Here is a 27,329-nt window from a genome sequence, read left to right on the forward strand (position 1 = left end):
GTCAGTGTTAGAGAAAAAAGCCTCCATCAGTCATGTGTCATTAAGCTGCTAACTGATCGTAACGACTCCCTTCCTCTATTAGCTAGTGATCAGTGAACATGTGGATGACTATCGAGCTGCACCCACACCTAAATAAATAAACTCCAGATGAGCACAATTGTTCAGATGGCCGTCACATCAAAAAGAGCAACACTATTTAAAACCACAACATGCATACTGTTCATCCTCCTCCTGCAACTACTAGTTTAGAAATTAATTCCTTTTTCATCAAAAGGCACAACATTGTACAGTCATATACGATGGTATAAAAGGAAGCACAACAAATTTGCTTAAACACAATTATGTCCGGTAATTATTTTTTCCCCCTGTATTGTCAACAAGTGGTACATAAAATAGAACTGCTAATCACTAACAATTGACACCCCTTTATATGTGTAAAAAAAAGGTCTCCACAAATCTAGTGGATGCCCTACTGGGAGTTTGCGTAGCAACACAAAGCCATGTGGGGCTCTGTTCAGAATATCTGCTCTCATATAATGTCTTCCTCTTGGAATCCTGAAGAGAGTTAGCAACCCACTTCTGAGCTTAGTTCATCTGAGAGAAAGGGATAAAGAGAAGAAAAGAGATGGGCACCATGAGAGAGTGAGGACAAGGCAGTAATAAATGGGTGAGGAGACAGAGACAGTAAGTAAGAGAGATAGAAAGGGGGTCTCATTTTTTGCAAATCGTATCATCTCTGTGAAAGCGGACAGAAAGATAGATATGAGCATTACCACTAATCTCCAATCCGCACCTTGAAAAGAAATCTAACTTTCATTTGACAGTGACAAGCTCCCTCGTGTGATCTCTGAGGATGACAATAGCACTCAGTGAACAGATTACATAGTGTATTTACTGTCCTACAATATGTAGTAAATCTGCAGTCTGTAATGCACTTCCTTGATGCAAATTAAATTAATCTGAGTTATTTTATGGATGTTTTTCAAATCTACAGTTAAAAAACCTTAGATTATATAAAGTCCAATCGGTAGACTGTGAAATTAAAACTACTTTCCGAAAGGATTATTATCTCTGATCAGCCTTGCATCAGGGAGAATTCTTGATACTGCTCTGTTTTAGATCAAATCTAATAAGCTTAAATGTAAGTACTGTATAGGGCTTAGTATTAATTTGTGGATAGAGGAGCCCATTCTGTACATAGTTCACGTGTAATATGATAAGGAGATATTGTTGGGGGATTAGGTTATCTCCCAAGAGATCTATTAGTGGATAAGTCCTACTGGCTGTCTTATGAATCATTACCTTACTGGTCACAATCTGATCTGCACACACTCTCCTTTAACTACCAACACAATGACCACACACACATGCACACGGACGCAAAGCACCAGTGCACGCAACATGATTTAAATGTCTAACAGCACAGCAATGCGTTTTCAAGACATTATAAATACCTTACAGGTACGTTTTTCTGATTAAAAAATAATGTTCTACGATAAATATTCTTTTTATCATGGTTTTCCACCACAAAAACGAAAATTAAAAAACTCTGAAAATGGACTGGAAGCAAATCCTCTTTCTGTTTCATTAACACATTCTGGATCTGGTCTTTCCTGGCCATTGCTGCTAACATGTCTAGCCAGCACAGAAGGGCATATCCATAGCCCTTTGTGTGATAGAACGGTAGGGAACAGGTGATTCATCAGCTGTAAATCCTGACATAATGGCTTGAGTGACATTACATAACACAAGGACTAATCTTCTACGTGGGGGATACAGTTTCTGTCAAACTGGTTCCACCAAAGTGCTTTTTGGCTATTGCCACAATAACCAAAATGGAAGGCTTTAATATGATGAAAATGTAGAGGCAATCGGTGGGATAATTCTGCGAAGAATGCTTTTTTAAAAACCATTATTAAAATATTGGCACTATGTATCACCGGCATGGCCCCTTTTATTTCACGCTTAGCTCAGAGAGCATCCTGCACCACAGTCACGACTGTGATATTTAGCAAGGTGAAAACAAGACAACAAACTGAACTGTGTTCCGACACAGAGCCTAAGGGTTGGACGGGTGGAATTCAATCTACTTTTTTCTACCTGTTAGAAATCTATTAGAGGCCAATAAGGATGTTGAGGGGAGAAGGTTTGCGATATTTCAGGTCAGCCTTAGAGGTTAATTGTCGAGTCGTCTGTCTGGTCAGTGTGGGGATCACTGTGTGAAACCAATCCAGAAGGCAGGGGATGAGTGCGAGTGTGGATGGCATTCAGGAGATTAGAGCGGTTGATGGGAGAGGCAGAGGTAGAGAGTGAAAGAGGAGGGAAACATGAACCCATAGACCTCAAATCAACACTTTCACAGGGCTGCCAATGCTAAGTAGATTTAGACACACACTTAATGTGCTTGAGAATGGTTATGTGTAGCCAACAAGGCCATTGAGGCTAGCTGTACTTACACTTAAAGTACAGGGTGGGGTTTAACCTATGTGTCGAATATATTCTCTATCTACAACCTATGTTCTACGGAAAGATTCAAAAACACTCATGCACACGTAAGACTATCTGTACCACCTACTCATCCTTCAATGAGGTACTTTAATAGACTGATGAGCAGAGGAGACAAAATGATTACTGACCAGACTAATCACATTCACGTAAACCTCAGGCTAATTCCATTCAACCCACTCTACCCCTGTTTTTTATGGTTAACATGTTAGGAAAAAAAAAGGCATTGAGGTCTGAAATCGGGGATTGTTTACTGTTCTGATGAAGGTCAAATTAAAATGTAGAATGTGGTGGGGTGATGATAAATATGTGGCTGTCTGTTCAGATGTAAAGTGAAAAGACATGGCCCTCCTGTGGGCATTGCTCCACATCTCTCTGGCCACCGCCATGCCATTCCCATTTCACAACTTGTTCTACATCTATGACACACACACACACACACACACACACACACACACACACACACACACACACACACACACACACACACACACACACACCACACACACACACACACACACACACACACACACACACACACACACACACACACACACACACACACACACACACACACACACACGTTCTCACATACACATGAATGCAGCAAAGGACTTTTCTCACAGACACTGGCACATACTGAATGTCCCTCGTCACCTTGCTCAGAGATGAATGAGTTTGCCATTGTCTTCAATCATTTTAATCACTTCAATGGAAACAGCCTCATTCACTGCTATCATTCTATACTGCCTTGCAGCAATCTCATGTATATCATACACTCCCAAAAACCTCCCCTCCCTCACCAATACAATGACCACCACTCTCTTACAAACTCCTGTGATGCTGGAAACCTGAGTAACCCACTCTACTATCTAAGATAACAATAATACTTATAAATTAGCAATTATGAATGTACAACTCTATAAATAAAGAGAAATATCTGCAGTTTGACTTTGAATACAAACATATGTATTGTATAATGATCAAACCAGTTTACAGTGCCTTAAACAATTCCCTTATCATGACCAAGTATGATATTAAGCTTTCAGTACATAATATTACACAGCAACATCATGCAAAGCAGTTTATGTCTTTGTATCTGCATTATTTTACTTGAACATGTAATTGGAATGATTGTTACATTTAATAATCTCTAGTAAATGAGTACGGGATACACAAATAACAAAACCTAATAGAAAAAAAAATGTGATAAACAATCCTGAATATGATGGATACAAAAGCAACACTCAATGAGTTCATATTAATGAATATAGCTGTAAGCCTTAACCTGGAGTCAACCTGAATGCTTCAAAGTGCAGAAGCTTCATTCGTAGCCATGGCAATGCTAAAATCAGATATACAAAAAGTGACTTTATTTTTTAAAAGATGCCCTCTGGTCTTCCTGCCATGCAGACAAAGGGGAGGACGGTTTAATCCATTATTGTTATTGGACATACACATGTAAACTGGAGGAGGAGGAACCCTTTTTACATGTAAGGTTTCAAGCTGCTACAGGAAGCATCCGACTGATCAAATGTATACTTAGCATTTTCTTTTGATGCACATTGTTTGTCAGTTGCTCGGGCCTTGCATAGCTGTCACAGATGAGATCAATATTTCTAATATTTTCATAGGATGTATATTGTCTTAAAATGAAAAGGTAAAAGTGAGTCTACTAAAGATGAACAATTACAGGTAAGAGCTGTTTCTTTTAGAGATCATCTTAATTATGCTTGGTTGGAAAAATAAACCATATCGAATGACATGGTTTAATAATCTGTTAAAAAGCTTCCCAGCAAAGTTGCATGTGTGTGTTTCCATGTAAACTGAATAATGTATTAGTTTATTAAACAATACATTACTTACCATTTAACTTAGAAGCAATGCTTTAGACGTATTCAACCAATTTACTTGGAGTACATTTTTGGAAAAATGCAGTCGATCTAAGCCACTGTTACATAATGCATGTTTTATGCAAGTGTCCACAATTTGAATTGAGAATAGCAGAGATGATTTCCAGCCAACATACTGAATGGTGAGTATTCAGTCACAACCAAAAACAATATTAAACAAAAGGGAAATGACTAGACTCTAGAATATTCCCTTTCTTCTCATGTGGCTACAGAAAGCATGTGATCACATGCTACATTGTTTTTGATCGATCCGTGATTAAATGCTTTTATGAAGAGATCATTATGCTTTTTCATAATGAATTGTCTTAACAAATGTTGACTTCTGCATGCAAACTGAATGAGTGGGATAATGGAGAACAAACAAATCAAATAAATAGTTTTATATTTAACTCAGATGCAGCATCACGACCTTGCTCGTAGATGTTCAAGAATATGACCAATGGATCCAACAATCCTCAGGCATCCTGCGCTCTGCTGTACTATTCATCACAAACAGGCCTCAAGAGAACATTGAGCCCACAGAGCACATATACATGGCAATCATTTGAATAGTTGAAGTTATTCTTCATTTTGCAACATCATGTTTCACTTTGCCTCTAGAAACAATGTGTAAACCTTTCCAACCTGTTTTCAATCCTAATGATGGGTGCCATGTCTCATTTTAATTCATTTTTACAATCAAATGCAAATCCGCAGTGGAGTGGTGTTTTCATGATGGCTGTGAAACACTATCTCGTCACCACTGGGCTTCGCAGCACCAAACTGACGTGTCCCTCCAGTTAACGCCTGTTCCTACCTACACCTCTGTCAGTGTGCTTTCACACCTGCGAGTGTTCTGTGACGCGTGACATCAGGACACGGTTGGACAGAAATTAGCTTGAATGTAATGCAGTTGGCACTGTTGTGAGTGTCTTTAAACATATCAGCACAGTGGGCTTTTAAAGAAGGAGGTGTGTAAACAAAAAAATATCTAAACATATTTTATAAAAACAATCTCATTATCACCCAGCAGTTGTGTGAAGTGGGAGGAGAGGCAGGTTCCAAAAGGATTTTTGCCCAAATTTAAATGAGCATTTCAAAGATGTCTTTACACACAATCCTCAATGCTACAGAGTCCAGTAACATAATGGGAGTCTCCTAAACAGTGTTATGCTTGTATGTTATAGCCATCCAATTTAAAAATTCAAACTTAATTTCTGAGGAGGCATGTTTTTTTTTTAAATAGCTTGGTGTGCTTGATCCGAATGCTATAGTACCCATCAGCCTCAGCGGCTGTTGCCATGGATAATACAATCTACCCTGAGGTAAAAATCAGAGCTGCAGTTTATTCAGATTATTATCTCATTGTTGCTATTGGGAACAAAACAATGAGCCAGAGTTTCCAAATTCATCTAATATTGATGTAAGTGAACTGATTTGAACTAAAAGGGAATTTATTTCATATTTATGATCAGGTTTCTGCAAAACATAATACTTACTATCAGCACGCTGTTAGCAACTGTTCAACATCATGTTAGGCTCAGGGGATGGGTTGGATTCAGAATGAATCTTAGGAGTTGTAGTACACTTGTCTACTTATGTACAGGGACATGTGCCTTTGACTTATTATTAAAGAGCAGATGTCATTGTGTTATCCACTTTGGGTGTGCAATGCAATATATTTGGTTTAGCAAAAAAACAAAACAATAAAGCACTCGTAGCCAATCCACCTACACTTTGGGTAAAACGTATCACTGACACAATATAAATGGTTAGGATGGAAAGGGTAGCTTACAGACTACAAACTATTGAGACAGGGTGGAATTAAAAAAAGTACTTAATGTCAAAATTACAAAATAATTTAACAAAAGGAAGTGAAAGAAAACTGATAAAAAGCAATAAGTGTTGTATTTCTTGTCTGCTTCAGAATTACATGTGATGTGCTATAAGACATTTGATGACAATTAATAATGTATTGGTAAATGGTAGGACACATCTGTACACTGATATCATTTGTTTTTTTTATTATGTCAGTTAACAATGAAAATAAAAGATAATATGTTATCTAACGGCATTTGTGACCTTTTGTGATAATTCATCAACATGCCCATCCAAGCTTCAGATTTTCTAAAATATTTTACTTATGACTTTCACCAAATAACTTACATGTTAAATGAGTTGCATGCTACCTGAGAAACAACCGTTTTGCAGTGTCAAGTGAACGGGTAATGTATATGTGTATGTATACAAAACAAAAGCTAATGGACTTTCTTCCGCTTTATTTGCTGAAGTTCTGTATCTTAAAAAACTAGATACTGTCATATTTTATGTTTTCTTATTACTTTCACTCTATACAGTTTGCTTTAAACACACATTTCGGGATGTGTTCTGCTTGTGCTGGTTATACCCTGGTGGTGCAAATTATCTCCTCTAATTATACTTCCGATGTAAGCATAAGAAAAAGGTTTTAAGAGAAGAGTTTCGTCATAGAGAGGAGATAATATAAACACTTTGTTTCTTGCCAGACAGAATCAGAAGCCTATGACAAGATATCCAAAGTAGTGGGAAACATTTCTGTTTTTCAAAATGGATGCTTTCACCTTCAGACAGTCTGTATGCAATTATAAAAGTCACTTTGATATTGAAGAGTATGTCAGCCTGCAATTTGGGATAAAAAGAACATTCTACTTATGTGCACTACCAAGTCATTTTGCACTTTGTAACTATGATTTTTCTTTCTGCACAGGAACCTTTGAAAATTGTGCAACACAGAAAGAGATATAAGGTCTCTATGGTTTCAAACTATGTTCTTAAGTTAGGATGGAAAGCTGCAAGGCATGAAGCCAAAAAGCCCAGGGATCAACCATAAGTCTTCATCACAGAAAGTCAATTCAAGGTCAGCTGCTGGTTCAGGTAGCAGATGTGTTTCACACATCCCTGTCGCTGTTAAGTGACAGGGCTTAGAGCCTTCGACCCACCAGCAGTTTACAGTCTGGACGTGTGTGTGACAGGAGGAAACAAAGAGAGGACATAGAGAGAGGGGAAATGGAATTTGAAACATTTATGTTGCTAATCCATTTTATTTTCATGTCACAACTAACTACAATGTGTTAAATGCCTCTCTCATTCTGTCACTGCAGGTGTTCGTGCACCAGCCAGAGGTTCCTCTTCACAGCTCATCTCATGTAATCATGTCCATGGAAGAGCCATCATCAACACAAACACTAGCACTTCTGGAGGTCGCCCTATCTATCAGTTCTGCTAATTGGAGGCTAATTGTCGATACAAAAGCCACACAGGCATGACTGTTGTGTACACCCACACTATATTAACCCTGCCGTGAAAGCTATAAAGATAGTGGATATAGCATTTGCTGAAACATGCCTGACATATTACTAGTTTGATGCAGGTAATGAGGATATCAACATATAACACATGTTCTAATGTGGCAGTGAGTATACAAATCAAGTGGGATTTGAGTGTCTGTGCCAAGTCAGCTATGGCCGTCTGTACCATAAAGATACATGAAGTAACACAATACGACGGATAAAGCGGAGAAGCAATTAAGACCAGTAACCATCGGAAATTAGCTTTGCCCGTGATTGCTTCACATCAAGCAAGTCACATATAGACTAGGGACAGTCCATTGATTGGTCAAATTGATGAAACAGTCACTTATAGCCTGGGTACATTATTGACCTGAAGGCAGAGGTGGTATGTTACGTGCCCCGGCATTTATGTTTCCCTGCTCAATCATCGCAGCACATTGCTCATCAGGATATCACTCTCCTTGTTAGGTTCATACAAAGTTCATACTATGCTCCCATTGCATGCTTCCAATCCTATGTGACTAGTTCCTGCCAATTTATAATGATGGCTGTCAGCAGGGCCACCCCTGGCCAACTTGGGGCCCCAAGCGACAGGAGTGAAAACAATTTTTTTGGAAACAAAGTAGGCTACTTTGCAAATATAATTCCTGTTAATTATTATTATTATTATCAACACAGTTACTTTTTTATACAGTGAGGTAAATGGTAAATGTGCATGTATGTCGTTCAGTGTGTGTTTACAGGTGAATACGTCTGCATTTCTTGCCAAATACTAGCCTCAAAAAGATTAAAATATAATGAATGCAAATAAACTACTTCTACTAATAATAATAATCATAATCAATTCAATAATATAAATACTGTATTATTTTATTATAATATAGTTGTAATATAGTCAAGACAAAACATGCTTATGACATGCTCAAAAACTGATATTTCTTAAATATGTATTAAAATGTAGTTCCCTCTGTCAGCAATGTATCAACAACTACACACATTTCTATCAGTGTTTCTCTGTGTTGAGGTTGACATGATGATGACTGTTAGGAGTTAAGGGGAGAGGCTGAGCGTCACCATGAAATGTGCAAATTGACATACAAATGAATAAAAGGGGAAAAAATGCTCCATGTTTTTTAGGCTGTAAACTTTAACTGTTATGTAAGCCAACTAGACAGACAGTTTATCACTCTTCCTCCTGTATATTAGCAGATAAGAGGCATAACATACTTGAATGAATGCTGGAAATAACTGCATCTCCATTAGCCTATATGCTATGCAGAGACTGCCTTCTTCATGTCGTGAATTGCAGCTGATGTTTTAATATGGCAATTGGCAATTTGACTTATACAACATTCGCAATTTGTACATTTGACTCATACAATAACCCACCTTCGAGTGATGCTCTAATTTCTTCATGTTTTGTTTTTTTCCCCTCTTGCTTGCGCCGGACTGAAACTGTCTTTTCACCGACATCTCTTCACCTGCACTAGTGGCCCTATCAAAGCCGTGATTGGTCAGATGTCGATTCATTGCAACGGTGTCGGGTTACAGACGTGCTCCCCTTGTCACCTACTCGCACTCTCGCGTGTCAGCGGGGGGTGCACGGAGAACTGCGCACAGCAGCTGAGGCCCTCTGGGCGGGGGCCCCTGCGCAAGGCGGGGCCCCATGCAGCCTGCGTGATTGGCCTGCAGGGAGGTATCAAAATAAACAAATGGTATTATGAATTGAATACAATTATCAAGGTCTTTTGAATAGAAGATTAGCAGTTATAGTATACTATAAATTGTCTATATATATATATATAGAGGGAGTATGGAGTTAGAAGCCTTTAAGCACATGTCATAAGCAAAGAATACCCTCTAAAAGGTGAAATTCAACAGTGTGTTTTGACAATTCTGTCTGGGCCTTGACTGGCAGAGAATACCAGCCAATCCCTATTTGAAATGCGACAAGGACAAATAAAGCCTGTCAGAATGAGTTGGGGAGACGTCTACTGAGAGCCACATGTGGTGGGAAACAGAGTCGTGGGGAGAGAGGGAGAGAGGGAAAGAGAGGGAAAGAGAGAAAGTGTTCCTTCTCTACATGATTCTGTCCCTGAGACACACGTCATGCTGCTCCCCCCACAGTGGGACACTCTGACAGGATACTGTCTGTGCAGCATTCCCCCTCTGTGTGATTGATGAGCCTCATTTTGCCAATTAATGGAGAATCCCCTGTTGACTACCATCAGATTGCCGTTTGTAACTGTTAGTGTTTCTGACTGTCACAGATTCATTTTAATTAGACATGTCTGTCTCCTCCGACTTTTCTATTGTGCCTCAAATTCGCAAAGCTGAGTGCACAGTTACATGCTGGGGAAATGGTTCACTCTGTTATTTGCTGTCATTAGTTTATTCGCAAAGTGCACGGCTCAAACTGTTGAAGGCCAAGTCTTTTTGAAGGAGTCAACCCTAATGTCGACCATATACCGTATCTTATAATCAATTAGCAAACATGAGACACTTTATTTGCATAATGAAGCGTCTAATTGCTCCAGTTGCACATGCAGTCAATAACTTTGGCTAATCGTTTCTGTGGCCATGTATATGAGCAGGGTGCAGAGAGATGGCCTGCAGTCGTGCAGACAGTGATCCCTTGGTCCTGTCAGGGGAGAGGAAGGATAGCCACCATGGAGCGAAGTCAGAAATCAACAGAGAGGCCAGAAGCAAACAGCAGAACAATACTGTATTCCCTCGACAGCATCAGCAAGAAATAATAACACTACTGTGGGCAAAGGAGAGGAAGTGTTTGGGCATTAGTTTGATTTACATTTTAGAGAGGCTTTCAACCGGCACACACAGCAACTTCAGCTAATGATACAAAGACCTTTTCATCAAGGAGCGATTCCATGCCTTTTTGGCGCTGCCCCCTAGCCACTATTTGCAATAAAGTCACAGAAATGGTGCTACTAGATGTCTGTATAGGAATAAATGTCAGCCTTGTAAATGTCTGCTCTGTACACCATCTAGTAACATTAAGTACATTTCACCCAGCTCACTTCACAGTTAAATTATACTATGGCTATTGTAGTAAAATGTGTCATAATGGCAATCCTATGAATGGGTAATGCAGGGGCCTATCAAGCACATGAAAACAACATTATATCGGGCACTTTGTCTGAATCCATTTTCCTGTGAGTCAACCTGTGTCCTTAAACTCCATCCATCTTCTATTGTGGATTTCCATGGTGAAAAACACTCTTAATCCTTGATGTCTCATATTTACTAGACAAATAACTCCACTCACGTTACCTTCCACTTGCATTTGATAGAATAATTTGCCAACAATGGGCCTGCCATTCAACTGAGTCTCAGGGATTTCATTAAAACATCAAATGAAAGTGAAATCATGAGCCATGACGGTGGAGAGTGGGGATGGCTAAGCAGAGAAGCGTGGCTGGTGTCTACTGCAGGATTAGAGCTCAGCAACAAGTGCTCAAGGGGGGCTTTGCATCAAACCCAGGAGCCCATGACAAATGAGGGCGGCTGGGCCTCTGTCTATTACCCTGCACTAAGCTCGGGCCTTTTGGGGAAGTAATGAGGTGCAGATTGGTGCTGCTGCCACTGGGTCCCCAGCCCAACTTTCTGTAGAGCAGAAATAATCAGTGGGGACCCGAGCCAATAGGGACAAGGCTATACAGCAGCAGAGCAACACATGGAATCGTGAAGATAAAACAGAATAACTGAAATAATATTATTTCAAAACACTATAGCCTGATACATACATTGTCTATTCTCCTTTTGCACACCAGCACTTACTTATACTGTGAATCAACCTCACACAAGAGGCAGAATGCATACAGAAGGTGTGTTTTTAAAAGGGGAGTAGCTCTGAATCCCTGCAGGACTCAGTAGATCCCAAAGGACACCCTCCAGACTGGCAATGGAAGGAGGCTTTATCATATGAGAGTTGTATACTCAGGAGCAGAGGGGTAAATCCAGAGTACATCATGGGTGTAGCTCCTGCACTCCAACAGTGCAGCGCTCCTGCCCCTGGGAGCTGTAGTCCAGGCAGCCTGTCAGCAGGATTACTCTGCTGCTTAATGGAGCTGCCACATCAGGACGGGTGTCACTGCCTAACAAGATACTGATTGGCCAACTTCTAGGGAATTCACTTTTATGACCAGAGGGCACTAATGTGGTCTTTTGTCTGACAATGAACACGACGGGAGACAGACAAGACATTGGCAACATAATATGTTTTGTACGGTAAACGTGAAGTTTGTAAACTATTTCTTTTTCTTGGACTGAATATAAAACATTCAATATTTCAACATGTTACATATATTCATGATTTAACCCATACATCTCATGACTTACAGCATTTGTATTCTGTAAAGTATAACACTTGATTTATTGATAAGTAGTTGCTCTGCTTATTTTTAATATACTGTATAGATGGACTATGTCTCATGTACACTGTACTTTCCAATTTGGCTCCGAGAGGGCAGCAAGTGAAATTCAAAGATATGTAAGCAGAATTGTTATTGCATATGTCAAATGTGAACACATGTGTAGATAAGGCTAATAAACATCATGTATTAAAGGTGAGGACTTGTCTTTCAGTTTCTTACATTAGATTACATTTGATTAGATTCAATTCACCATTATTGTTTTATCACACAATAAATACCAGTATAAAGAAATAAGTTTGGAATCCAACCAGATAGTATATATATAAAATATATAACATAGATATATATAAAAACAAGACTAAATCCTTGGAAGACAGCAACAAAATCAACACAACCTTTTTATTTGTTTGAGCTTTTTCTTTCACTAAAATCTTAATTAGAATAACAATGTTAGCAAAATAACAAACAGTAATTCCAGAAACACCTATTAAAATATGTTAATTAAAAGGTTATTATCCATTCCACTGTGTGGAATGCAGCATGACATATGACTATTTGTTTTAGGTATTGTAATTTTATGTTGCTTTATCTGAGTCATGGACATTCATATTGAGGTGAGAGATAGACACAAACTCCATTAGTCTTATGCACCTCTACTTATTTACACAGGTTTCCAATGAGTTTTGGATACTTAAAAGGCTCCATGGCTTATCTGTGCTTCAGTTAATTGGCGACACAGTTTACAGTGAATTTCATTAGTGGAGGGTATGGGAGGGGGGGGAGGCTCAAAGGAAGGTGGTGATTAAGAGAGGGCTTGTGTGTGGCAAGGAGGGTGGTTGTTTGTGTAATTCTGCTTGAACAATTATAAAGTGCAACTAAAAGAGCCACCAGCATGTTTTAACCCAGTTTCCAGTATACATACATGCAGAAACATATAAGTCATAACAAATCTGGAAATATCCCGACTTACTCATTCAAACAAATAAAGGTGTGGTAAAGCAGAATAGCTCCTTTAAACAACACTTTGCTTCTCTAGACCAGTGATTCTCAAATGGGGGTACTCGGACCCCTAGGGGTACGTTGGGGTACTGCAGGGGGTACGTGAGATTTTTTTTTTAAAAAACTAAAAAAAGTTAATTAAAAAAAGACCATGCATGATTACAAAAATAATCTTAGTACAATAAGTTAAATAGAAAACACAATGTTATATAAAATATTCCTAGAACCACCAAGGGGGTCCTCATATAAACATGTCGAATTTGTGTATTGTATTTTATAGTTTTGCATAATATATCATTTTGTTCATTGGTTTGTTAAACAGATATTACTTCAGTTGAAAAACTCCTTGGAAAAATCGGTTTACATTTTTTTCGTTATGTTGTTTTTTTAAAGGAATTATTTGTATAGGCTTTTTCGATCAAAAATGTTCGGGGTCGGTCAGGGGGTACTTGGCTGAGAAAATGTTTCAAAGGGGGTACATTACTGAAACAAGTTTGAGAAGCACTGACCTAGACCAAACAAGCCTCTACGAGGGGATGTTTTCTGAGTTTAAACTCAGCAGCCTGATAAATAGAACAATTGTTGCACTAACAACCATTTATTGAACTTTAAGTGTTCAGTGTCAAATCAGGAGGATGCTATGTAGACCTGTTAACCAGCCTGAAGGAAACAGAGTTTCCAACTATTGCAGGTTGACAAAGGCTTTTTAGGATTATGCGGAATGTTTATTATTCACCAACAGGTAAGTACTGCAAATATGTCTTGCCATTTGAAAAATGGCTTCTTCATGGTGGCAGGTAATTGTCAAGGGAGGCATCAATATGATAGACGGACTAGAATATGAAATTGTGTCTGGGTAATTAAGCACCATGCTTCAATAAAATAAATACACCCCCATTTGATAAAGAAGCTGGTTCCCAAAGAAAGACTGGCGTAGATTTAACAACACACTTCAGATAGATATCTAAGCACATCCGTTTTAACAATGCTTTTCAAATCCTTGGTATTTTAAATAATTTGCTTTTATTCTGGGCAAATACGGAATGTTTTGAACTAAATTCATGGCCAATGGCTTCAAGCCACACAGCTCCATTCACTCAGCCTTTTAGGCATTTAATTATTCGACAAGGCTATTTTACTGGCAAAACCCGTAATGTGTAGCAATACCACACACACACACACACACACACACACACACACACACACACACACACACACACACACACACACCACACACACACACACACACACACACACACACACACACACACACACACACACACACACCACAACACACACACACACACACCACACACACACACACACACACACACACACACACACAGACCTACAAATGCAGGCAAGTCATTATTTTTTTTGGAATAATATGGCAGTAAACAGGAGTATAACATATATTTAAGAAGAATATAAAAGAAAAGTAAATAAATTGTAAGATGGGAAGAAAATACTCTTTAACAGCTAAACTATGTTTTAATATTTAAAACACATTTCAAAGCATCAACAGCACTCAGTGGTTACCTATTTGTATGACTATTAATAATAGCTTTAGGCTAGCAAACCTTTAGGCCCATTCTGATTTGTGTGAAACTGTCTTACTCGCATTAGGCTACCCTGAGAAGCAAATAATTAAGCCTGGCCAAATCTTTGAGCCTGGTCTAATATATCTTGATGAAATTGGCCCGAGAAGACATCTCCTTGTCCCTCGATGTGTGAATATGGGAGAGAATGATGTGCTCTTACTCTGGTCTTCTGGGAAATAAAAGGTTAAGCTGAATATCAGTGGGTTGGGTAAAGGCGTTGAGTACAGTGGGAGGGAGATGTATTTGACATGTCCAGGCACCCATCAAGGTTCAGTCCGGTCTCTCATCATCCCTATCGAGCCACCTCACCACCATTAATATTCCAGTATGCAGAGTCCCGCTCTACGCCCCCAGCTCTACTCTATCATTTCCAGCAGGAACTAGAAATGGATATGTGAGTAACTGTGTGTGTGTGTGTGTGTGTGATAACCAAAGCCTCTCTGGTGAAATAGGGCTCTCTGGGGGCTTGTGCCTCAACTCTACAGCCTTTTGTGGGCTCCCATTACTTCTGACAGATAGAGATCACTAAACTGCTGAACAAACACCCCATTCAGTCATTTGCATACATTACAGTAATGGAAAGATCAAAATGTATCAATAAAGCCAAATGAAGTGCTTCCACTAAGCTGTTCTTCCTCTTTCTTTCTTTCTTTCTTTCTGCATGCATTTCATTCACAATTTTTTCCTTCATTTATTTCTTCTTTTATTCCATACTTTTTTTCTTTCTGTATTTTATCTATCCATATTTCTTTATTTCTGAATTTCACAACTGCTGCTGAACTTTTCCTGAAAGTCTTATTAATTTGTGGAAATATTTCCTCTAAAAGGTTAACAAATGATATGACGGATACATACGACAGATTGTTTGATTGCTTGACAGATGTGTTCTCACAAATTGTTTGCGGCAAACATTCATCAGACTTTTTAATGGGCAAAACCTTGAATATCTGAAGCCTAAACAAATTAGTAACACTAATCATGCGTGGTGAAACAAAACAAATCATAATTTATTGTTGAAGGTTTAATTAAAACTATGCTGCTTTGGGGCAGATATTACTTTAAAAATACCTTGCAGTGACCATGGCCTCCTGAAATTAATCTCAGGAAAAAAGCTGACAAGAGTCACAGTGAAACAGAGGCACATGTACTCACCTACACATGCACTGTAAATTACCCTCGCTCTCTTTCTTTCCATAACACACACACACACACACACACACACACAGATGCACGCACGCAAACACACACACACGCGCAGGCTGACTCATTCATCACAGTGCCCAACAGTCAAGACAACAGAGCTTTACTTAACTTTTTCAGGGTTGCTCAAGCATCAAATGCATGACTTTTAGCTGTTGTTGTTCTTCCATCTGTCATGCTTCAAGGAACAAACATCCTTTTTTTAATCCCAGGGAAAAGTTAAAAAAAGGTATGTTTGCCTTGAATCTACTATCTTATGTGTACCAAAGGAAATGTCAATTGAAAATACACAGCGCTGTATTTCACACTGTGATTGTTCCAACACTTTGCTGTGCAACACAGATTAGAACACCACCTAAGCTGCCTGCAAACACTGGTACTAAAAACCTCAGCAAATCAAGCACAGCCTGCACTTCTATCTCGTGCACAGAAAAAAAAAAGACCAACATTTAATATATTGGGAGGTTAAAAGCGGTAGAAAAAAGATTGTCATTCAGAAAAGTGGGTTATGACACACACATACTGTAGAGTAATGTCTTAGTGTAACATAGAGAGACACAGCTACTTGAAAGACACTCAGTAAAGAATGTGAGTATAATCACAGTGTTCTATTAAAAATAAGTATGCACATCCAGACACACACATGTATAACATAATATACACTCACTAAAAAATAGAGGTACAATGTTCCTGATACCTTGTTGTTATGATTCAATTATAATCAATGATTTTTACATTATGAATAGGAGACGGAAAGCAGATAAAACACCCCAGGGAATTAACTGAGAGAACAAACAAGGAGGCCTTTTTAATCATTTGAATCCTTCCTGTGCCTCCATGTGTGTGTCTGCCTCCCAAAACATAGAACAATGAAAGTTATGATACAAAATAATCACAACTTAAAGTGGACCTATCGTGCTATATTTGAAATATATATTGTAGGGCCAGACCTATATAAAACATGTCTGCAAATTTTTTTTTTCAAAATACCAAACAGATCATGCATTTTAGCCATGCCTCATTTCGCGCTATTTGCTCTTTTTTAGCCCTGTTTTTGCAAGGGCTGAATCCGTGAGAAGTCTTCTTTGCTGCTTTTGTGGCAGACTACAGCGCCACCTACAGGCCTGGCATATGTACTACAGCGTCTCCAGCGCCTTCAAACTGCAATGGCTGTGGCTGTCTCCTCCTGATAGGTGGGGAGTTGCCCATATAGGCAGAGCTCCTTGTTTCTGACGTCAGAGATATTTCAAATCTGTATCAGTCTGTATCAGATCCGTTGCAGCCCCGTTTTTAGAGATTTGGGTATGGAGGAAAAGAGAGAGGGTTATGTTTTCTGACACTTGGTGAGTTCCCTGACACACCGGGGACACATATTCATGTATACAAGACGTACAAAAGTGCATTTTGCATGATAGGTCCCCTTTAAGCAATTATGCCACTTGAGAAATCAAGGGTATGGAAAGCACAATGCCTTGAACCATTACGCAAAAACTCCAAATGGAACACAACGCCGATGGGAAATTAACTATATATGCTTGTCAGTGCATCCTATCGGTGACTTCTTAAATAAGGTAAATACCAAAATAGATCTTATTAAATTCTATTAAGTCTTCTTCCTGGCACCTAAACTCAATCAGGTGGGAGAAAAGGGGAGGAAGTGGGATGTTTCAGGTCATGGCCAGCCAGCTTCCTCCCTCTGCCTCCCTAAGGGGAGGAACTCCAGACAGTGAGGAAGAGCCGAGCTGCAGTATATCTACACTTCTCCATTTCCTCTCATTCAAGCCTCTAGTTCGCAAAGAAGCCTGAGAATCAATACTGACATCGGGGGGGCCGCGTAGCTTTCTTCCTGCCTGCTCTGCCTCCAAGCCGCCACCAGGGAGGTCTCTGTTTCAGTCTTTTTAATTACACAAATGTAAGTGCCCTTCTTTGACTGAGAGCAGATTGTTAATGTGTTAGGAGGCTATTACTCTTATACCACCCTATGTGCACACTCAGCTTTAATAAATCTCAGACAATAGGAAGCAAAACTCAGGTTAAATGCTGTCTTACGTGAGGTTGTCTAGCATATGGAAACACCTACTCACTTGTTTGATTACTAAAGTAATTATTTATTTCCTTAACAACGAAAGACACAAACAAAGAAGACTGCTTTACTGTTTGTTCTCCTATGAAAGACGCTCTTGCCTCAAGGTATTGACGACAGACTGGATTTCCACCATTGATCAAACCTATACAGTGAGGACCTTTCCTCACAGAAAGGGCATTCAAGAAAGTGCAGAGACATGGCTAATTCAATTTGGGAGCAGAGATTCTTGGCTTTAAGTGAAACACTCTGTTATCGAAACAGGAGAGGTACCATGAGAGAAGATAGTGCACGGATGGTTGTGTGGAGAGACTTGTGGCCGGTCAGGAGATGAAATCAGGGATCGGCGATAAGTTGGTGTGAGGGTCTAGAGCCCCCATTAGAGTGTCCCAGGTGACAGGCAGCGGTGGCAGAGTGCAATAAAAATAGCCACAGGCATGATTTCACTCTTGGGACCAAGGAAGGAGTGAAGAGGGAGATCCGATCAACATCTCATAGTGAGGCTGCCAGATCCATTCCCTACGTTCCCTTGGGTGCCACCTATCACACCAAGTGACTTTAACTGCTTACCACTGCCAAGCAAAACACAAACAGCACAAGCCTTTACCCCTGCTGATGACAAATGGGTGCACACAATGTCCTAACATGCTCAAATCCATTAGGTATAAGCAATGTTTAAACAATGACCACCATAAAAAGGATATCAACATCTTTTCCACAAACTTATCTTGTTTGTCATCTGTTTTGGGGAAGTTCTCGATGTCGTTCTCAAGCCTCTGAATGTGACTTTCCATGGTGGTCAAACTGCTTTTTAAGATCTCAGCAGACACTAGAAAAAGAACACACAAATATATACAATACATTATTATAAACCATAATTATGACAGTATGAAACATGATGGAATAACACATATTGCAGTAGGTTGAATTCAAACATAAAAACAACTTATAACTGAGTCAGACTATATGCTGTGACATACTGACTCCTGCATAATCCATGTGTGTGTGGCCTAGATAGAAAGCATGTGTAAACGTGTGTGTGCAGTGTTGGTGTGGCTCATTATTCAGTCTGTAATCACTGTTTGCAGAGATGCTGTGAAATCCACAGTATTCAGATCAGGCCTTTCAAGTGGAGACTTCAAAGAGTAAGCAGTGTCTTAGGGGATCAGATGGGACAGGAGCATGGATGTAGTACCATGTTTAGGTTGCTTTTAAGGGTTTAGTCTTATTGACACACACAAATGCGAACACACACATACCCAGAGTCACACCATACATACACACACACAAATACAACTTTAAATTAAAAGTGATACTGTATGCAGCAATTCAGTAGATGAAGCATTATCCTTGATCTCTTTCAAAACAACTCTTCATATTATGATTATTTGAATTGCAGCCATACATTTCATCCAATGCCACATGTCAATTCAAAGCAACATTGACTGCCTTTTATAAAATCTCTACTTGACTGAAATTGTGTTCCATCGAAATGTTGCCTTTAAGCGCAAACTAAACATCTAGAGAAAACACAGACAAATGACAAAAGCAAGCAAGTGGAGATAGCAGACCACTGCATTATAGGACAAGTAATAGTTTTTCGGTTTTCGTCTAAAAGGGACAATATTTCAAAGACGGATTAAAAAGCTGATTAAGAGGTCATGGGTTCATCACACATGTGTCTGTTTAAATGACTCTTGGACACTATGTGAATCAGAAGCTATGTTCACTTGAAACTTGAAGGTCAGGCCTGTACAACAGGAAAGGTTGCAGGGTCACAAAACCAATACGATTCTTCCTCTTGATCGAGTAAATGTGAACAACTAATTCCATCCCAGTCTAGCCTTGAGTTTTGACATGTCAACAAATAATTACAAACAAACCAATAGATATCTCCTTTGCAGAAGTAAACAAAATGAAAATAACACATAAATGCACTTCTGTATACATCTTATAGGCCACTATTCAGTGATGCTTTTGAATGTTCTTCATTTTAAATTGCCTGTTGTGACATAAATGCAAGTGTCACGAGTGTATGAAAAATATATATGTAATTGTCTTTTTTCTAATGATTGGCCAATCTGCAGATGGAAGTTCATATCATGCATGAACAGCAAATGGTCCATACTATGTTGGACACAATTAGTGTGACTCGCTGATAGATAACCTTACAGAGCACCAATAAGGACAGCCCTCCTAAACAAATATTTGATCATTTAACCTACACTACCCTCACATCTGCAAGGTTGGCGCTCCTGCTACACCGTAATTGTAGGGTTGAGGGATTGAGGAGTGGCATAATGGACAAGCTGTCAAGAGATGTGGCCTCGTTGACACAGGGGTCAAACTTGTCTTGCTTAACATCAATTCCATAGCTTGGATTTGTTCTTTTCTCATTCTATGACAATAAGATTGGATGGTGAGATTGTGTATCACACGCACCCCCTGGCACACAGAAATAACCTTCAACTCAAATACAAAAGGTACCTAAAGTGCATTACCTCTGGAAAGCACACACAAACAGACACAATGCACAGATGCACACAAACCACCTGCTGTGGTCGCTCTAGAAGCAATATAATAAGAGTAAAGGGTGAGGTCACTGTCATTATTATACTTTGCACAGAGCTGACTGGCGGTACAGATCCAGTGCCTGGGAGTTTCACCATCCCTCCTCCTCACTCTCACAGAACTGACTCCCGGGGCTGACAGTGAGAAAACCACACTATCACATTGCTGTTTCTCTACTGAGAGGGCCTCTGAGATCCACATGCTCTTGTCAGTATGATCTCAGCCTCAGTATTGGTGAAAAAGTAGAAGGAAAAAAAAACATGGTGCATGGGTAGACAGATGGATGCAAGAGACGAAACAAATGTATTCATATAAATGTGTCGAGCCAAAATACTGTGTCACTCATTGTGGCTTTTGATAGTTACTTGTAGCATCAGTGATACCATTTAGTAATAATTTGGCTGTATCACCGATCATAGTAACTATTGTAGCCAAGAAACAGAGGCTCAAGTTATACAGTGATAGTCTGTCAGGGGAGCCATTTACAGGATCAGAGCCAAGCCATGGGACTACAATACAGACTATTGTTTACATGGGAATTACTCACCGTTGAGACTAACTGACACACATAAATGTGACGGGTGAAGTTTGCTAGTGTTTGGGTCCTCAAACAACTATACTAATATACATGTTTTATGGTATGGGTACACGTTTTATTATTGTATCTACATATACATTAATAGTAATAGTCTTCTTAGCTTGGAAACTGTAATTAGCACATATTATTTTCATGTATTTATTTTCAGCGTACAAAACATGGATACACTGGTATCTTCTGAATGCACATTGCAAGTGGATCAGAGGAGACAGAGGGGATACAGGGGGTTATATTTTGTTTTTCCAGATAGAGAGAATGTGAAATTATTCTAATGACTGCTGTCAGCAAGGCCTGCCAGTGTCTTTGAATAACACACAAAATATGTCTGTCTCCAGATTTCTAAGCCAAAATGTACAGAATATCTTCTCAGGTAATGTCATTTTTATGCAGGAAAAAAACCTGTTTCTCTAAGTTGTCTGCTGTGTGCTGTGATGTTCTTGGCAAGAAAAATAAAAAAAACTGCGAAGGCTGATTCATGGGGGACGCGAGAGAGGACACAAAGCCATTTGAAAGACAAGGAGTTAACTTGTGTGAACATACATCATAAATCTCCTCTGTGGTCAACATCCTTTAGTAATAGGCATGAGCTCTGTAACATTGGCTCTTGACGCATTACATATTCTCAGGAACAAAAGACAGACAATGAGCATTTCATTAAGCCGTGTCCCGTTTCTTTCAAATAAACTGCCAGGGAAAAATACTGTTACAGCTCACAATACCAAATCCACTGCTATAATGTGAAGATGTCAACTTTATATTCAGTCATTTGTAGAAAGGAGCAATTTTCATTGTGATTTATAGACAAACAATACCAATCCCTCAACACTGCTCTTGCTATGCCGCCAAAGGTTACAAAGGAAATTGAGATTTATTTTGAGCGTTGCTGCCAACGTAGAATAAAAGATCAAATTCTAAATAACCTACACACTTGAGAAGACAAATGCAACATAAAACTAAAGGAGAAAGTCGTTCATACACACATTCATCACCTTATCTGAGTAAGTGGATGTATGTTTGTGGATGTGTGGAAAGACAGATGGCCATGATATAAAGACAAAAAGACACACAGATAGTATGCAAACATAAATAAAGTAAAATGTGCTCACTATTAATGTACATATATCAAAATATAGTATTTATTAATGGGTATGGATGGTCTGTTGGTGTGTGAAAATGTGATCATAACAACAATTAAGTTATATATAAGTCATGTGACGACCCCTGCCTCACTATCTCTGGTGGTGGGTATCCGTGTGTGTGGCCCTTTAATGACTCTCCCTCTGTGTGTGCTCACGGGAATTGAGGACCCCTGGCGGCTGGAGCTAGCCGGATAAAGGACTGGACCGGATCTCGCTCTCGCTCTCTCTCTGGCAGGAGGACGCAACGTGAAGAGCAGTCACGACCAGCTGACCTTTTGTTTCGCCTGTTTGTGTACTTCAGCAGCAGCCAAATAAACTCTTTTTTTTTCTATTCACGCTCTCGTTTCTGTCGCGCGTTTGTTGTGGCTGAGAGCCAAGCCATGACAGCTGGGGGCTCGTCCATCCCGGTAAGGTAAGCTGGTGTTGGGAGTTAGTTCATTATTTGTGCGGAGTTTCCCCTGGTAGGTTATAGCGACGGTTCCCTTGGGATCGTTGGGCAGGGTGTTTAATGTTGTGGTGAAAGTGGCTGAAGCCTCGGCTTGGGGGCATGGCCGTGGTCGCAGTATTGTTGCTAGCTTGCTAGTCGCTTTGCTGGGCCAGCGGTCTCCAGTGCATAAGTACCCGCCGCAAGTAACTACATGAAGACTAGGGAGGAGATTAGTTAGTGGGTGCCGCAGTTAGTGGGGGAACTCCAATCATTTATTGTTTTGCTATTCGTCTCAGTGTAAGCTCCGGTGTTCTGTGATAGTATGGCAGATGTAGACGCATTTATCAGGGCTCCATCTCAGGAAGCCCTTGACAATTTCTCAATGGAGCAGCTACTCGTAATTGCTGAACATTTCTCGGTTGAAATCGTCGGCGATAAGAGGCTAAAAAGCACTATAAAAGACTCTATTGTGACGGCATTAGGTGAAACGGGAGTGTTTCCGGCAGAGAAAATAGGTGTGTTGTTAAAACCACTGTTTCAGGCTAGTTCACTGTCCTTTGAACAGCAGAAGGAGATGTTATTGTTGCAGCTGAATCATGACAAAATGAAGCATGAGATGGAGGTTGAAAAGGAAATTGCAGTGGAGCGGATACGGCAGGAGACTGAGAGAGCCAAACTGGATATGGAAGGACAACGTCTTTCTATGGTCAGAGATGGTGCGGCGTTGGGTGAGCGGCATGGTGAACAGGTGCCCAGGTCCCATAATCGGTTCGATGCTAACAATTTGCGCTTGTTACCGCAATTTAATGAAAGTGACCCTGACACTTTTTTTTTTGCTTTTTGAACGGGTAGCTAAGGCTAGGGATTGGCTGGATGCAGACTGTGCCCTGATGCTTCAGTGTGTGCTCACAGGAAGAGCACAGTCTGCATATTCCGCGTTATGTCTGGAGGATAGCTCTAGCTATGTTAAAATAAAATTGGCGGTGCTTAGAGCATATGAACTCGTTCCTGAGGCTTATCGACAGCGTTTTAGGTCCTTGGAGAAAAAACAGGGTCAAACATATGTGGAAATGGCTAGGGATTTGTCGGTTCATTTTAAACGTTGGTTAGCTGCTCTGGACATCACTTCTTTTGACAATTTGGGTGAACTCATGATTTTGGAACAGTTCAAAAACATTCTTCCTGACAACATTGCTACTTATATAATAGAACACAGGGTTACTTCGGTGTCCGAAGCTGCGGTGGCAGCGGATGAGTTTGTGTTACTTCATAAAGGCAGGTTCGGAGGGCGCGCTGGAGCTCTACCCGTTTTTGAAGGAAGTAGAAGGGCTGTTGATGTTGGTTCATTGGGGATGGATCCAAAGAAAGTGGCTTGGGAAAAATCTGAGGATACTTGTAACTATTGTCGTGAGAAAGGCCATTGGAAACCAGAATGTCCGGCGCTTAGAGCAAAATCCAAGGGAGGAAGATTTGTGGGTAAACCAGTTGCATTAGCTGTTCCTGTGAAAAGCTGCTGTGTTAACTAGGTGCTTACGGACCACTTATGGGGATCAGAGGTTTTGGCGTCTTATGATCCTTTTATAAGAGAGGGCTTGGTGTCATTGGTAGGTAGCAATGTCAGAGTTCCAATTACAATTTTGAGGGATACCGGTGCATTTGACTCCTTTATCGTTGACTCTGTTCTGCCTTTGTCTGAGGAAAGTGACACTGGTGACACGGTTCGGAGTCGGGGGATGGGATTAACGGTTTTCCCTGTTCCTGTTCATAAGATGTATCTTGACTGTGACCTTGTTAAAGGGGAGGTAGCTATTGGTGTACGCCCAGCTTTTCCAATCAAGGGGATACATTTCATTCTGGGTAACGGTTTGGCAGGTGGTAGAGTCTGGGCTGATGTTCCCTCTGTGTTGTTAGTCACTGGTGGTCTGATTGAGTCAGGATCTGAGAAGTGCTCTACAGTTATGCCAGACGTCACGGCCTCGTGTGTGATCACACGTGCTAGGGCGAAAAGGGATCATGACTTGCTACCAGATGGAAAGTCAACTGACACAGTGGAGGTTCCATCTTTGTCTGACTTTTCGGTATTACTTACACACCATGAGGTGGGAGAGGAGCAACGTCAGGATTCTTCGTTGAAAGACCTTTTTGACTGTTGCGCCAGTTGCACAGGGGGAAAACACTTCAAGTGGATACATGTTGCATAATGACTTGTTGTTTAGAAGATGGGTTCCTGTGGCTGTTGATGGTGGGGGAACTGAGGTTTTCCAGCTGGTGGTGCCAACTAAGTTTCGTCCTCTGGTCCTGAAAGTCGCACATGATGAGTGTGGACACTTTGGGGTTCGGAAAACATATTTGAACATCCTGATACACTACTTTTGGCCACGTCTAAAGAGAGATATGTCGCAGTATATTAGAACATGTCATGTGTGTCAGCTAACAGGGAAACCAAACCAGAAGATCAAACCAGCACCACTACAGCCGATACAAGTGGTAAGTGAACCGTTTACACATCTCATTGTGGATTGTGTGGGCCCTTTACCGTGTTCAAAGTCTGGTTGCAAATATCTGCTGACTGTGATGTGTCAAACCACTAGGTATCCAGCGGCTTATCCTTTGAGGTCGATTACAACTAAGGCTGTGGTTAAGGCTTTGTCACAGTTTATTTCAATATTTGGTATTCCTAAGGTCGTCCAGAGTGATCAAGGCTCCAATTTTTCATCTCACCTGTTTGCTCAGGTGTTGAAGCTTTTGAAGATTAAGAAGAACCAGTCAACAGCTTACCACGCTCAAAGCCAGGGTGCCTTGGAAAGGTTTCACCAGACATTGAAATCCTTGTTGCGTGCTTACTGTACTGAGCTAGATGGAGACTAGGAGGAAGGTCTTCCTTGGTTGATGTTGGCTGCAAGGGAGGCGGTACATGAAGGTACGGGGTTTAGCCCTAATGAGTTGGTTTTCGGACATGCTGTACGGGGTCCCTTGGCAGTGCTCAAAGAGGGTTGTGTTGACACTGAGCCACCACGGTGGATTATGTGAATGGCTTCAGACGTCGTTTGGGTGTTGCTTTGAGTATGGCACGGGAAAAGCTGTCAGTGTCTCAAAGTAACATGAAGAAGTTCTATGACCGTTGTTCGGCACGACAGGAGTTTAATCCAGGTGACCAGGTTCTATCACTTATGCCTATTGTTGGTTCCCCATTTCAGGCTAAGTATTCAGGTCCGTACACTATCATTGAGAAAACTTCTGACCTAAATTATGTTGTGGCAACACCAGAACGAAGGAAGACCAAACGCCTCTGTCATGTAAATCTTCTGAAACCCTACCACAAGCGGGAGGTTAACACAGACACAGAGGTGGAGAAGGATAAAGTGCAGCCGGCTGTGGTGGTGACACATGGTTTGACGCATGAGGGAGATATAGTGCCCGAACCTGATGATAGTTTGCTCTGTGGTCGTTTGAGAAATTCGGAATCGCTAGATAATTTAGACGGGTTGTTGTCTCATTTGACGGCATCAAGACGTGAGGAATTATCAGCATTGGTACACAAATATCTGTGTCTGTTTGGAGACACTCCTTCGCAAACTGACTGGGCTGAGCATGATATTGATGTTGGGGACGCTCAGCCGATTAAGCAACATTTTTATCGCATGCCACCAGTTAAGCGCAGTCAGTTGGATGCAGAGATTAATTACATGGTGGAGAATACAATTGCTGTCCCATCAGCATCTAGTTGGGCGTCTCCATGTATTTTGGTGCCAAAGCAGGATGGGACACCTAGATTCTGTACTGATCTAAGAAAAGTGAATGCGGTGACAAAATCGGACTCTTTTCCTTTGCCACGGATGGATGATTGTATAGATCAGGTGGGGTCTGCAAAGTATGTTAGCAAATTCGATTTGCTTAAAGGGTATTGGCAGGTCCCCTTGTCTAAGCGGGCACAGGAAATAGCAGCATTTATCACACCATCTGGACTTTATTCATATAAGGTAATGCCGTTTGGGTTAAAAAATGCTCCTGCTACATTCCAACGTTTGATGAATCGCGTGGTGTCGGGTTTAGAGGGCTGTACGGTGTATCTAGACGATTTGGTAATTTGCAGTGATACTTGGACGGCTCATGTTCAGCGCATCGAGAGGTTGTTTGAACGGTTGACAGAGGCACATCTGACTATTAATTTGGCCAAATGTGCCTTTGCAAAGGCCACAGTGACATACCTTGGTCATGTGGTGGGTCAGGGTTGTGTGGCTCCAGTTCTGGCCAAGGTCAGGGCAATATCTGAATACCCACAGCCCACAACCAAAAAGGAACTCCAGAGATTTTTGGGTATGGTGGGTTACTACAGGAGGTTCTGTGAACATTTTTCCACTACAGTGTTTCCTCTGACGGAACTTCTTAGGGCTAAGGTAAAATATACTTGGTCGGTCGACTGTCAGAGAGCGTTTGATAGTGTTAAGTCTCTATTGTGCTCCTCTCAGGCGTTAGCGGCTCCATGTTTTGATCGTCCTTTTATTCTCCAAGTAGATGCAAGCCAGGTGGGAGTCGGTGCGGTTCTGCTCCAGGTTGACAAGGGGGGGGTGGAGAGACCCGTCAGTTTCTT

General features: G+C 40.6%; 1 protein-coding gene across 10 annotated transcripts in view; it reads right to left on the reverse strand.

Moving 5' to 3' along the window:
• Positions 1-27,329, reverse strand: part of diaph2 (diaphanous-related formin 2) — a 402,550-nt gene that overhangs the window by 79,411 nt on the left and 295,810 nt on the right. For all 10 annotated transcript variants that reach the window (XM_034208121.1, XM_034208120.1, XM_034208122.1 and 7 more), the window contains one exon: positions 18,708-18,832. In XM_034208121.1, the coding sequence (XP_034064012.1) occupies positions 18,708-18,832 (125 nt within the window). The remainder of the gene's footprint in view (positions 1-18,707; positions 18,833-27,329) is intronic.

The sequence above is a fragment of the Gymnodraco acuticeps genome, unplaced genomic scaffold (genome assembly GCF_902827175.1).
Source record: "Gymnodraco acuticeps unplaced genomic scaffold, fGymAcu1.1, whole genome shotgun sequence".
Classification (NCBI taxonomy): Eukaryota; Metazoa; Chordata; class Actinopteri; order Perciformes; family Bathydraconidae; genus Gymnodraco; species Gymnodraco acuticeps.